This window comes from Typopeltis vanoorti, chromosome 2 (genome assembly GCF_054136105.1).
Source record: "Typopeltis vanoorti isolate ZY-2024b chromosome 2, IOZ_Tvanoo_1.0, whole genome shotgun sequence".
Lineage (NCBI taxonomy): Eukaryota > Metazoa > Arthropoda > Arachnida > Uropygi > Thelyphonidae > Typopeltis > Typopeltis vanoorti.
Window position 1 is genome coordinate 115308260 of NC_143550.1, and position 15886 is coordinate 115324145.

Below are 15886 nucleotides of genomic sequence, written 5' to 3' on the forward strand. Positions count from 1 at the left end.
ATGATGATGATGATGATGATGATAGAATACTATCCTGTGTTTGGAGTAGTTTGTCAGTAATCTCCTTAAATATTCTTGATTCCGTCCCAAAGTATAGTTCATCTATTGATGATTTCCTCATGATCTGTCTGCTTTGTCTACTTTGTCTTTTCTACAGATACTTCCGTGGATACTGTTCTGCTGAAGTGGCATCCTTCATTCCTCACTAAGCCTGTTATACTTAAGCAGTAACTGTCCAACATAATTTTAGTGCAACTGCAAACCTGTTTTTCCTCTTTTACTCATCTTCCTCTATTCCCTGGAACAAATTTCCTCAAGAAATGTTTTCCCAAAGACATCCTCCAATATTCAAAAAGAATATCAGTACATTCCTTTTTCTCTTAACCCTCCTGTCCATTCATGACAAGGGTTAAGAGACCTGTGCACCATAACTTGTGCATCCCTTAAGGATACATATCAAGAATTTGACACTGATGACATAAAGGTTATCCAACCTTTAATTATTGTACCTGCTATTTTAACTTGGTATTGCAATATTACTATATTATGTGATTAAACTATCTGTATTCAGATATGATTAAAGCATCAACTGCTGAAGATAATATAATGAAACTTGGTATGTATATAGTCCAAACTATATAGAACAGAATGATAACAGAAACAAACTAGAAAGTGCAAATATCACCATTAGAATATATGGCATATAATGCATTTTGCATGTTTACATGTGTGCAAAGGTAGTTGGGAGGAGGCATTTATAACTAAATGCCTCTCATTGTTGTTCACTAATGACATGTTTTTGTAAAGCCATAGCACATTCACACTATGGGTGGGCTAAGGATTTTTTTTTCTTTTTTTTTTTTCAATTTTTATTAATTTATATTTTTATTTATTTTTTTACATAGTCCAGAAACCCTGCTATAGAGACTAACCATGGAACTTGGAAACATGGAGCTATTTTTTGCACTTGGCAAGGAAATTCATCTCCCACCTAAAGATGATCACAAACATCCATGTCTGTGGAAAGTTTGAACCTGCATCTTATTGGTTGAAAAGCAGATATGCTAATCACTCATTGGTTTGAATCCTATCTAGGATGCAAGAAATATTTATAACGACTTTTTAATATTTATAATATAATATTTATAAAAAAAATTATAATTTATAATAAAGGTGATTAAGCAGTCTCATAGGGAAGGCAGGATTTTTCCTCTCAGGGACTCAGGTTTTTCATCCTGTTAAGTGGAAAACTGGCCAGAAAACATGCAATTAACATAATATATTGCCCTCGTAACCTTGGTTGCTTCTGCAATAATCCCAGCTAAACCAAACTTAACTGTACTATAATCACAGTAATGCTGTATCTGCATTTCAGGAATTACAAATTTTTATAACTACCAATTGAGGACAGTAGCCTAGAATTCTCTGTGAGACCCTCAGGGAACCATTAAAAGGATTTGAACTATGAAACACTTCTAGTTTCATGGTGCAACTATAACATTTGAATCTTTTATAATCCTTTGCAGAATACTTAATTAATATTCATTTAGGATTAATTCCCATGAAAAATCATAGCAAATTGCAAATGACCCATGAACACACACACACACACACACACACGGATCTACAGTCATAAAACACATATTTAATCTCCCACTAGGAGAGGCTCAACCAGTCCTAAGGGACAGTTGAGGAATGGGGGGAACCCCATACGGATAAATAAATAAAAATTGATCAATCTAATTCTACTGTGCTGAGTTAAGAAATTTTAGGGAACTCTTAGGGGCATCTTCCTAAATGTCAGAACAGTATTTCAGCCATTCAAAAGCCAAATCGATTAACTCCACGTTTTGAATTTTTTTAAATTTTAGTGTCAAAGCACTTGATTGACTCCTAACTTTTTATATTCATAATAAATTTCCCTAATAATAAGGATTAACACCACTAAATGACAAAATTTTTGTTAGCCATTGAATAATAAATAATTTATTTCAGAAGCCAATCTAATTAACTCCATAACCTAATGTAAATCATTGCAATAATGCAGTTCGAATACAGAAGCAAGTACTTGATGATAACGGTAAATTGTTTAGTGCTGTCTCATCACAAAAAAAGTAAAATAATTAACATGTTTGCTGCCATGCTCCTCGGGCGTAGTTTGTTACCACACGCCAAGCTCTTTCACTTCTTCAAGGTCAGTACGAATAATCTCGAAGCCGGCGGTAATCGACATAAGAGTGTATTCGTAGTTGGCTTATGAAGCTCATATACCAACTACGAGTATACTCGTAGTTGGCAGCAAACGTGTTAATCAGTTACAGTCTAACTGATTAACTGATGCCGTAGAAGTAAGTACTTGTGAATTTTAGTGTCAGTTGTTTTTAGAAAAAAAGAAAAATTATACCGTTATAATATCAAGATGGATGAGACTAATAATACTTATTTGGATGTGAAAAATGATGAATCTGATGGTTCTTCAATATGATTTATTGGCAGAAAGCTCAGCTCAAGAAAACGTTTATGTGTTTCTTTGGATTTGTCATCTGATTGTAGCAGTGAAAACATTACAACAAATAATTTGATTGGGCGGAAAAGAAGTTGTAATCCTGATAAATGGGCTTGAAATGTCCAAAAGCATAGAAGAATAAAAAGTTTGGAATACAGAAATAGAAGGGGAAATTTAATACCTGCAAAAACATTTGTTGATGTCGTCAGAAGGAAGTGCAATGAAAAAATTACTTCAGATGAAAGCTGCCATGGAGGCATTTTATAATTTAGACAGTCAGCTTGAGCAAAATATTTTTTTTAAGAGGTTGTATTAAAGTTAACGAAATAAAAAGAAATCACCCAAAGGATAACAGTAAAATGCCAAGATCACGTTCTTTCACATTATTGTCGAAATAGCTGAAAAAATGATATTTATGTTTGCAAAAAATATTTTAAGGATATTTATCAGATAAGTGACAGACGAATATATGACTATTATTGTAAAAAACAAGTTTCGTCTTTGATTGATCGTCGCTGTCGCCATGTTCCAGGCAATAAAATCTATGACACACGTGTTGTAAAACATACAGACTCACTAAATGTATGAAGAGCCAAAGGCTTCATATAAGCTCTGTTCGCCACAAACTGGGTATTATCTAGGTCTAGCTTCACTGATGAGACCTCAATAAAGGTTGAAACTGGTCTGGGTAGTGACCTTCTCTCATAATGTAGAACAGTAATACAGCTCCTAGGAGCTGGGTTTCACATTATGGGTAAATACCAAGAATAGTGATCAGAGCTTGCTCCACCCTTACTATGAGTTGCCTCAGTGTTGCACTACCAAATGGGTTATGTGTTGCACTTTCCAGGTATTTGCTTACGTTTGGGCTCGCCGAACTTTATATATATAGTTTCTATATTTGGCATGAAACTCTGAGTTTCTTTTTCGGCTATGAAACAATATGGGATGTAATATCCCTTAATTTAAATAATTTTACTTATAGACTCATTTCCCACCTACACTAGTCACTACACAAGAGCTCACAATCCAAGACAAAAATATTTAAATCCAGACCTAAATATTAAGAAAATGTACGAACTGTACATCGTGCAATGTGAAGATGAAGATATAGTACCGGCGAAAGAAAAATATTACGACAAGGTATTCTCCACTAAATTTAATTTACATTTCAAGCAACCGTCTAAAGATACATGCCAAACTTGTGATTCTTTGCAAATAAAAATTCAGTCTTCAGATAGTGAGGGATTCGGATGGCAAAACTTGAAAAGGATGCTCACAAGAGGCTGAACAGGCTCGTAGTCATATGGAATGGCAGCATCCGAAGAAATTTTTGTATTTTCTTTCGACTTAGAAAAAGCTTTAGCCTTTCTTAAACTTACTACATCGGTAGCTTATTATAACCAAAATTTATAAGTTTATAATTTCGGTTGCACAATTTTAATAAAAATATAAGCCACATGTTTGTTTAGCCAGAAACTGAAGGATCTCATGGGTCTCAGGAAATTTCATCATGCCTAATAAAGTATATAAAGACTTATGCTAAAAATTATGAAAAAATAATAACCTATTCAGATTCATGTACTGGACAAAATAGAAATATCAAAACTGTCTTAAGTTTATTGAAATTGGTTCAAAGTACAGAAATAAGAGCTGAGTCAATTGAAATGAAATTTTTTGTAAATGGTCATAGTTATTTGCCTAAAGATTCAAATTTTGCCATTATCGAATCACATGGGAAAAAAAATTCAAAACATTTTTTCACCAGATGATTGGTACAATATAATCAAAACCAGTAAAAAGAAAGCACCATTTAATGTGGTTCAAATGACTCATCAGGATTTTTTCTCAACAAATCCTTTAGAAAAATTCTATCATTAACAGAAAAGTAACAGTTACAGGGTTACCAGTAAATTGGCTTAAAATGCACTGGATAAAATTAGAAAGGTCGAAACCCCACGTCATACAATTCAAATATGACTTGAACGAAGATTCAGGATTTCATGCCATTAATATAAGAAAATCTGTAGCAGGTAGACCACTAGGTCTGAAAAATGCAGACCAGCCTTTGTTATATCCTACAGGTAGAACTGTGACAAGAGGAAAGATATGATGGACCTGTTGAAATTCATTCCTCCTATTAAACATGATTATTATAAAAACTTAAGAACAAATCGACATGACAGGACCTCAAATACAGTTGACGAAGAAGACATCATTTATGTTGCTGATGAATCAAGTTAAACAAACTAATAATAATAATTGTAACAGTAACAGAACAGATATTATTATTCATTTTTGCAAAAAATCTTTAATAAACAATGTATGATAATGAAGTTTTTCTGTAATAAAAAAATAATTTGAAGACTGAATTTGATGTTATTACTTTTTTTCACTTGCCAAATCGATTAACTCCCTTAGTCACGCAAAAATCTTATACATTTTATATGTCGTTAGATAAAAGCTGCATCTGCAATAATGCATTCTACAATGTTTATTTGAATTTATATTTTAAAAGGAATTTTAAAAAACAATGTATATTATTTTATCACTTTTCTCCACTTTTTGTTTTATGGAGTTAATCGATTTGGCAAGTGAGCGGCTCATTTAATTATATGATGGATTTGTAATTTATATAGTGTTAGAATGTAGTTCAGAGGTAGAGTAAACCCTGATCCAAGAGAACACAATTTCTTGGATGCTGAGGTGGCAGTACTTATATGTTTATGCAATAACACAAGTACTACTTCTTAACACAAAACGATATTGAATAATGTCTTATCTGATATGATACTGTATTTATAGTAGCATATGAAATCATGAAACTTATGTTTGCATCTTTCACATAACCCTCACCACCCCTTTATTTAAATCATGAACTGCTTCTAATCATATATTTTTTTAATCATATTAAGACTTTTTCTTTCGACTTAGAAAACGCTTTAGCCTTTATTATTATTATTATTGTTCCGGGCAACTCCAAGGAGTCGACAGACTCATCGAGGGAGGCCCTAACATCATGTCAAGAACAACTATTCGACATTGACACAGTATCTATCATACCTTGCCTTGAACTCATTCACGGTCGTATCACCCACAACAGACTCTGGAAACTTATTCCACTCATTCACCACTCTCCAAGTAAAAAACCTAGCTCTAACACCCTTGTCAACCACGCTCTTACCCAGCTTCAATGCATGGCCCCTAGTCCTTCCACCACCAGTCATATTTTCAAAAATATCTTCTGGATCAATCTTATAGAAACCCTTCAGTAATTTGAATGTCTCAATCATATCACCCCTCCTTCGCCTATCGTCCAATCTCTGCAACCCACAAATCTTCAACCTATTCTCAAAAGGTTCATTCCATAGACCTGCTATCATCTTGGTCACTCGTCTCTGGATCCTCTCCACTTCCTCCCCATCACGAAGAAACTCTGGTGCCCATAACTGGGCACAGTAGTCCAGATGGGGTCTTATCAAGGCTCGATACAGAGGAACAACGACTTGTTTGTCTCTGCATGTTAGAGTATTTTTCAGAAGCCAAGTGATTTGATGAGCTGATTTAGTCACTTTTGCAATGTGCCCCCTAAACTTCAATTCCCTATCCACCAACACTCCCAAATTCCTGGCCTCATCAATCTCCTGGAGTATGGTTCCACCAATGCGATATACTGCTGCTATTCTTTTCACCCCAAAGTGCATAACCTTACACTTTGCCATATTAAATTGACATCCATTTTTCCTTGCCCAGTCCTCCAAACTATCCAAATCATCCTGTAAAATTTTGACATCCTGTGCACTCACAATTGCTCTACCCAACTTTGCATCATCAGCAAACAAGTGAACACTTCCTCTCAAATCCTTTCCTATATCATTGATGAACAAATTGAAAAGCAGTGGTCCAAGAACAGAGCCCTGCGGCACACCACTAGTCACAAGCCGTCTTTTAGACTCCACTCCTGAATAAACCACTCTCTGGTATCTCTCCTTCAACCACCCTCCTATCCATCTCACCAACCCTATATCTATCCCCATCTGCTCCAGTTTACTGATTAGGGTTCCATGTGGTATCCTGTCAAAGGCCTTGGCAAGGTCCAGTAGTATCACTGTAAACCCATTACCCTTATCCAGTTCAGCCGTCACCTTGTTATAAAACATGAGCAAGTTACTGAGGCATGATCTACCCTTCACAAAACCATGTTGTCCCCCATACAATATCCCATTTTCATCTATCCAATCCTGTATTCTTTTCTTGACTAATTTCTCTAAGACCTTGACAATGATTCCTGATATGCTAATCGGTGGGTAATTTACAACAGCAGCAGTCTTGGAACCACCTTTATGCAGTGGAACTATTTTCCCCTCTTTCCACCCTCTTCGAACTAACCCAGACTCGAGACTCAAATTAAACAAAATGGTCAAGGGTACTGACAATTCTTTAGCTGCTTCTCGTATGACACGAGCTGGTATACCATCCAATCCCACAGATGTATTGACATTGAGGTTATGCAATAGACTACTCACCTCCACTTCATTCACCATAATTCCCGTATAATCTACTGGTTTATTCGTTTCTGCAATGTCACCACCTGGTTGATATATACTTGCAAAGTGCTCGCTAAGTAACTCAACTATATCAACTGATTCAGTTACCTCCCTACCATCGGCATTCTTTAAAATCATTCTGCCATGTACATTTTTCCTTTTACTTGCTACTTATCTAAAAAACTGTTTAGGATTCTCTTTAGCTTACCATTCATGTGCCTGCCAGTCACCTTTCTCCTTAAATTCCCTCCATAGTGGTTTCTTTTTTTGCAGCTCAAGCTTAATGGTGTTATTCATCCATTTAACCCCTACTTGATTTATTATTCGGACTCTAGGTATACAGTCAGCCATTGCTTCATGCAAACACTTCTTAACTGCCTTCCATGCACTATCAACTTCTAGTCCTTGCAGTTGTACATGCCATGGCACTGAATCAATCAAACTCCTAAGCTTGTCATACTTTCCAGCCTGATAATTCCACATGTACCCTGTCTTAATTGAAAATTCCACACCTTTAGCCACCTCCCAAGTCATATCTGTTACAGCCAAATCCTCAGATGTAATTACTAGGTCAAGCACTCTCTGACCCCTAGTATTTTCCATTACATGCTTTCGCAGATAGTTATCCCTTAATAACCGCATAAAATCCAATTCCTTCCTCCTGTGTGTCCTCTCCTCACTCCAATCAATGCGACCATAGTTGAAATCTCCCATAATAATTACCTTCCTTCCACTCATTTCTTCTATTTGCTTTTGTATACTGTCACCACCATCTTTTCCATCACCTGGTCTATAGCAGCACTCAATTGCATATTTAGATCTGCTAGCCACAATCTCACACCAAATGGCCTCAAATGTGCTCTTTTCTCTATCCTGCAATTCAACTTCTATTCTCCTTGGCTGTAGCTCATCAGCTATCATCAACAATACTCCCCCCCCATTTTATTCTCCCTGTCATTCCTGAACACACTATATCCATCACATTCAATCCCACTAACTATATCATCTGCAGTCAGCCATGTTTCACTAATACCAATAACCTGTGGTCTGGAAGTGCCAACCATGGCCAAAAACTCTTCCTTCTTGTTCCTAATACTCCTAGCATTAGTGTACGTGAATTTAAGACCCCCATTAGCCCCAACCGTACCTTGATGCCTTTTATTAACTATCCCACTCTGATTTGTTGTCCTTATTCGTTCGGGCATATTATATTCATTCATTCATACATTCAACTGCCTCCCTAAGGACTGTATATCTACCCTCCCCCCTTAATAAATCTAGTTTCCCTGAATTTGCATTTCCACTAAATTCAGCAACACTCACTCAAGTCCCCTTACACCATAACCATTCAAATGCAAGCCATCCATTTTATATAGATCCTTTCGCCCATTGAACTCACTCCACACCACTCATCATACATAACCCACGCATAAAGTCATTCGCAATTATGGCCCTCCTTTTAAACATTTCACTGTCATACTGTGGCAAAAGACTAATCATTCTAACTCTCTCACTCTTTTCTTTTGCTACCTCAAGCAATTCATTCAGGTCTTCTATCATTTCCATTTTATCTCCTTTCAAATCATTCGTACCTGCCACAACAATCATTTCTTTCACCCTTTCCTTTTGTTCTCTAATAGACTCAGTTACATCCTTTATGGTCGCACCAGGTTGGTACGATTTTGTCAAATCCTCTACTAACACACCTCGTACTAACGAGTCTCCATACAGCACTCTATCCTTCATTTTGTTCATGTTCACATTCATACGCCTATTTTTCCTGTCATACTTTTTATTATTGGCTGGTTCAATCAGTCGACTTTTGCTCATATGCTCTAGCTGCTGTTTTGCCCTTTGTATCGTACCATTCAACAGTGCGATCTCACTCATTGCATCTATCTCATCTTTTTTATTCTCTGTAAAACCATTAATACTATCATTCACACTCTCACAATTCTCTGGTTCACCCTTGCCGTTTCTTGTCATATCCCTATTTTCTTCATTCTGAAGTTTGACAAAATTATCACACTCACGATCCGAAATACACTTCAATTCCTCATTCTCCCTACATTTTCTACACACATGTACTCCTTTATTATCATCTAACCACACTCTGACCAAACTTACTACATCGATAGCTTATAACCAAAATTTATAAGTTTATAATTTCGGTTGCCACGATCTTAATAAAAATATAAGTTTAATATGAATTGATTTTATTATAAATAATTTTCCAAGTTATTTAGTGCAACAAAGTTAAAATCTATTCAAAATCAACTGGTATCTTCAAATTACCAGTTGATTTCTTTTATTACCATTGCAAATTGCATAGTTATGAAAAGATCCAAGGTTGCATTAAACACAGTACTTGAGTCTGTGGACTACTGACAGTTGTTGTAATGCATATAATGATTACTTTTACATAATTACTTGATTATAATTTGTTATCAAGCACACATCCCAGATTTTAAGGTTTGCAGATTACTGCTTTTATAATTATTTTTATAATTACACACGTACGCGCATGCACACACACACATACGAGGGTGGGGGGGCTGAAAAGTTCTGATATAATCACAAGAAAGAACATACGAGGATATAAGAAGATAATTATTATTATAAGGTGCCTCCATGGAGTCAAAAGAACATAAATTGCCTTCATAACTCTGCTACTAGTATGTTCTTTACTTTGATTATATCAGTTGCTTTAATATTTTTGTTCTAGGTGTTTATCAGAACTATTTAATCCTCCCCTCGTGTGTGTAAAAATATGCATTAAAACTGAAGTGTGTGATTAAGATATGAGGCTGTTTCTTGCAATGTTTATAAAATCACTTGTAAGAGAATTATTATTTATAATTTTTTTTCTTTATTTTTCTTCCTCAAATAGGGTCAGAGCTGTAATGAGTGTAACATAAAATTACATAATCATTGTGCTGTTCGGCGTTTCAGCCAGATAGAAAACAAGAAGTGCGTAAATTGTGGAGCTGAGTGGATGCATGATGTTGATAATGTGCAGAACGTTTCAATTTCAAATTAACTGTATGTTGTTGAATTTTTTCCCTTGAATGGTTGTGTTCCATTTAAGATGAAAATTCTAATTTCTTGGGAAAAAAAAATTTCATAGTTTAATGAAAATTTGTGATCTTTTAGAGGTATATATATGCCTTATACTTTAATCTTGTTTTGCAGATTAAAAATGGTAAGTCTACAATTTGCCTAGGATTTTTGATCTAATTCTATGAATATGGATCAATTTTTATATTTATGCACATAATTTACCACAAAATCTCTTACTTTACATGGTAATGAATTCTGTGAAAACATTATGCTAAGCAAAAACATATTAATTTAATATAATAAGCAATCAAAAAAATTGTAATTCATTCATAGACATTCAAAATCTTGACTCAATTTTTTAAAATACATTTGCTGCAATATAAAGATAAAATATTTGAAACAATTCAAAGTTTATTAAACTCTACATAATATGTATTCATGAATTATGCATACAAGTGTTTTTGAAAGAAAATTGTTTTCATGAGAAATACATATTTCAGCAAGGGAATTTTGTCCTGGCTTCTTTTTCTTTGTTCTACAGAATTCTACATTCCAGCAGAATTTTGTCTACTGTGATCAAGGTTAGCATTAGTTCAAAACAGTTAATTTCAATTAAGATTATATATATATATATATATATATATATATATATCACTGTTTTAAAAACTGTCTGAATATTAAAGCATTAATTAGTGCAGAAAAGCAATATATGGGAAAACATACCTTGAAATTCTAGAAGGGAGGGAAGAATGCTGTTCCTTTTCAAAATTTTCAAAACATAGGTGAATAAACAACACTCGTTTTTCAGAACTAATTTTTTTTTTCATGTTGTAAGTTAATTTCAAATTTTTCTCTAAAATTATAACTTTTTGTTTCTTTTTATTGTTCACACTTGCTATTTCACTCTTGCTTTTATCCATAGTCTGTGTTGAAGGATGTTTTAATATAAAAATACAAAAATACTGTGTTTTTGTCAAGAGGGAATTAAGCAAATTTTTAATCTGTGTTAAATAAATTGTGGTATGAAGTGCAATTATTAACCATGTTAATTTGAAAATTATGTTATTACAAACAATGTAAAGTGAGAGATTCCTGTATTGTAAAATATCTTTATTGTACATTATCATAATAATATGAGATATTTCCTCAATATTTTGTCCACTTCATATAAATACTTTTGAGTTTATAAGAATGTTATGTGTATCATAGTATCATTCTGAGTATCGTTAAAGATCCTTATTCATGAATAATTTCTGAATCCAAGCTTATGCTGCTTGTTGGGTATAACTAGTATTAGTTAGCTAAGCATAAAATGAATTGGAGTGATCACTGTATTAAAAACTGTCTGAATATTACTAATTAAAGCATTAATTAGTGCAGAAAAGCAATCTATAGGAAAACATACCTTGAAATTCTAGAAGGGAGGGAAGAATGCTGTTCCTTTTCAAAATTTTTGAAACATAGCTGAATAAACAACACTCATCTTTCAGAACTAAATTTTTTTTTTTTTTCATGTTGTAAGACTTCAGAGATGCAAGGTGCAATGCCTATTAAAGCATAGAGAAACAGGGCTACAACACTGGAACATTACAAAATCATATCTATCTGTGCATGTCATAGCTGCCAATAATTCCATGGACTAGTCAACAACTAGTCTTATTTAGAAGAAAATTTCAAGGAATCCTAAATAGAAATTAATTACAGCTTAATTCTTTGACATACAGAAATCCTTAATTATACCCTACAGTCTCAAATTTTATCTTTTCCAGCAAGCAGTGTGAGAAATAGATAAGCCTATCAAATGATACTTTTTGTTGTTACTTTGCATATCTTGTCATTCATTGTTCCATTATTAACAACTCCTGCACTGCATTTCTATATTAATATTTTCCCCCCGAATATGTTTTCTTATTTTCCTGTTACTTTGAAAAAAAGCTAAATAGTGAACTGAATTCTGTTTGTAAAAAATTACATTAAAATCAACATTACTATTAATCTCATTGAATTATCTTGAAACTTTCATGTTACAGATTTTGTATTTTATTTTGCAGATTTTTCTTACTTAACACCAAAGTAGAATAATTGCACTGAGTTAAAGAAAAAGAAGGGGTTATGTTTTTTTGACAGTCTCACCAACAGAGAATGAAAACAGCCATCTAAAATATTTCACTGTATTTAGTGAAAACAGATTATTACTGACATGACTGAGAGCCATCAATCCATGCTGGACAAAAGTCTTCCACAATTTTCCTTCATTTGAATATTATTAAATATTTATTTAGCGTATGGCTCACACATGAAAAGTTACATTACATTAATCCTTAATATATATGGACATAGTAATAGACATATGTACAATAAGAAGACATAATACAGTCATAAAAGAGACACTCAAGAATAGGCTACAACTGAATGTCTAGGTTGATTATCCAGTCGACTGCACTTGGTGTAGTACGGATGAAGTCTGACAGGTTTCCACTGTATGCATGTAGGACACATTCTGCTATAATATGATTAATTGTCTGGCGGGGTGATCCACAGTCGCACCTGGGTGAGGCAATCATGCCCCATTTGTAAAGGTGGTCTACACATCTGCCATGGTTGGTGCGGATTCAGTTAAGGGCAGACCAAGTTTTCCAAGGTAGGTCAAAACCTGAAGTTATCTGTGTTGGATCCACTAATTCATGGAAGATCTCTGTTGAAGTGTTACACCAGGACTCTTTCCACTTCTCCTTCATGGTGAAGCTTGTCTCTGCAAGATTTTTTGCTGTTAAGATTGGAAGGTGCCTTGACTTTAGCCTGTTTATTTCTAGGGGTGGGATGTCTTCATGGATTGGAAGATTTTGGATTTCCATGATTTTGCTGTATTCATGTAGAAGAAAGTTGGATCTGCGGATGTATGGAGGCAGGATGTTGCTTAGCACTGGGAGCCAGTAGGTTGGGGTTGATTTTACAGTTCCAGAAATAAGGTGCATAGTGGTGTTAAGCTGGGCATCAACCAAATACATATGGGCTCTGTTCAGCCATATGGGTGAGTAGTATTCAGCTGTAGAGAAAATGAGGCCAAGAGCAGTGCAGCGAAGTGTTGTTGCTGAGGCACCCCAAGTTGTTCCACATAGTTTTTGCAGTATATGTTTCTTGTTTTTAGCTTGGATGCTGTGTTAATGAGATGTGGTTTAAAAGATAGTGTTCTATCTAGAGTGATGCCCAGATATTTCGGGAATCTGTTGTAGTGTAGCAGTTTGTGGTTGAAGTAGACCATGAGTTCTTTGTTAGCGGTTATTGTTCAGGTGGAAGCATGAAACTTGTGTTTTGCTAGGATTCGGGCGAAACCCCAATTTGCTGAAGTATTCATCTAGGATTTCAAGGTCATTTGTTAGTGTATCTTCCATTGTAGTAAAATTGGTGTGTCTGGTGGCTAGAGCAATGTCATCAGCATAGCAAAACTTCTTAGAAGCTGTATGAGGCATATCTATGATGTATAAGTTAAAAAGGAGGGGGAGCCAGAACTGACCCCTGTGGTAATCCATTATCCAGTGTTCTTTGTTTGCTTTTGTTCTCGTCCATACACACTTGGAACAGGCAGTTGCTTAGCATGTTATCCATTAGTTTTGCTATTGTTTTGCAAGGGACTGCACGGAGCAGCTTGCAGACTGCGCCATGCCTCCAGACTGTGTCATAAGCAGCAGTAAGATCTACAAAAGCTACAGCTGTTTTCCGGCATTGTTGATAGCCTGCCTCTATATGTGTGGTGAGTGACAGAACCTGATCACAGCAGCTTCGTTTATGTCTGAATCCAGCCTATTCCACTGGGACTTGTTCTAATATCTTAGGGGCAATTCTATTAAGGATGAGCCTTTCTAGGAGCTTATAGCAGGTGCTAAGCAGAGCAATTGGTCTCTAGTTTTCTGGTTTGTTGTTGGTTTTTCCTGGTTTTAAGATAGGGATAATTTTTGTCCTCTTAAACTCTTTTGGAAGTCTACCAGTCTGGAGGATGTCAGAGAAAAAGCAAACCAACCACTGTCGAGCTTTTTGGCCTGTCTTCGACAGGAAATCAGGATGAATTCCATCGAAACCTGGAGCCTTGCCCGGTTTCATATCCATTAGAGCAGTGTTAACATCTTCAAGAGTGAAGGGCCGTGAGTATAGAGGGTCTGTTATGTTTCAGATATGTAAGTTCTCTTTTTATTTGAAGAGTGTTGTTTGTCCTTGGTGGTATATCTTGACATGTTGACAATATGTGATACATATTGGTTAGGAGAAATAGCTGATTGTTCCCGACAGTCAGGGTGCCACTACCTAGTTTTCTTAGAAGGCTCCACGCATTTCTACTGGAGTGCCGAAAATTGAGTCTTTCTACTGTTTCAGTCCATTTCTTCTGTCGGTTGGTGTCAAGGCTGTGAATGAGTTCATCTGCAATGTCAGGATCGCCACACTCTAGATATTCTTGATACAGTTTATTACTATCATCATCATCCCATCCAGGGATATACTCTTTCCGGAAGCCTCTTGGTATGGTCTTCTTACCTACAGCTAAGACAGCTCCTGCGAATCTTTTGTAATTACTGCTTGTTGAAGGGATCCAACGGACATATTTGTTGAGACAGGCAGCAAATGTATCCCAGTGGGCTTTCTGGAAGTTCCAACGGGGACGTTGGATGGATCTGATAAGGGGTACCTGCAGACCTACCTCTAATATAATTGGTCTATGTTGGCTTCGGGGAAAGTTGGAGAGAACTCTTCTTGATGTAGGTAACGGTTGTCCACTGTTGTCTTGAGTGACGAAGCAGAGGTCAGGGTTGTACTCCCTGTTCCAAGCTGCTGACCTGAATGAAGATCTATCTTTTGCATCGAAAATTAGGTGCATGTTGTGAATTTCTGCCCATTCAGTCAAAGTCTCTCCGCATTCATTGTTGGAAGCATATTTCCATAGCGTGTGGTGGCTGTTAAAGTCGCCTATATGCATCGCAGGGCGGTTGTGCACTGGTAGAACTTGTGGAGGCCACAAGAGAGCAGGGGGTTTATACACGTTGGTAATGGTTATGTTCCCTATCATAGTTGTTATCAGATGAACGCTGCCGACAATGCTGGCTGTAATGAGGTGGGAATCTTCTAGGGTATTACGTACATAGGTGGCAAGGCCCTGTGCATGATGGTAAGTGGCTCCAATGATAATGTAACCAGGAATTCGGCCCCTGCAGTGGAGCTGATCATCATCCTTACAGTGAGTCTCTTGAATAAGAACAACGTCGACATTGTTGTCATATAAAATCTTTGAGAGGTATTCACATTTTGCTCTACATATACCCTCAATGTTAATTTGACAAATTCGAACTACAGGTCCAATATTCCTAGTCATCTTGTCCTTAAGAGGGCTAATTCGTGTGTTTGAGTTCATGTGTGCTGTAACCAGGAGATCGAGAAGATAGTCTGGTTGCCAAGTCGCTCTAGCTCTTTAGCGTTATCCAGGATGCACCACGAGGAGTGAGCTAGCAAGAAGAAAGATCCCTAGCAGACGATCTGATTGCGTTCGTACAGCAGAATTCCTCGTAAATCTGCAGGAACAGGTGTTGAAGAACCCTGGCATTGGAATTCGGGCTTTGTTCGTGGAGTTGCTAACTGTAGTCAAGCCCTGGATAACAAGGGTAGCCAATGGTAGGCCGTATGTATGGCAGCAGGATTCGGCCCCTTGCCACACCTCTGGGAAAAGTCAAAAATGGTTGTCTGAAAATTTCTACGACTTCACCAGTCCAAATGTTTGGCCTCCAAACTC

At 36.1% G+C, this 15886-nt stretch overlaps 1 protein-coding gene across 2 annotated transcripts in view; it reads left to right on the plus strand.

The window, feature by feature from the left end:
• The window catches only part of Nse1 (SMC5-SMC6 complex component Non-SMC element 1), a 93951-nt gene extending 81833 nt beyond the window's left edge, over positions 1-12118 (plus strand). For both annotated transcript variants that reach the window (XM_090407644.1, XM_090407651.1), the window contains exon 6: positions 9944-12118. In XM_090407644.1, the coding sequence (XP_090263770.1) occupies positions 9944-10093 (150 nt within the window). In that variant the 3' untranslated portion in view covers positions 10094-12118. The remainder of the gene's footprint in view (positions 1-9943) is intronic.
• The last annotated feature ends 3768 nt before the right edge of the window (positions 12119-15886 follow it).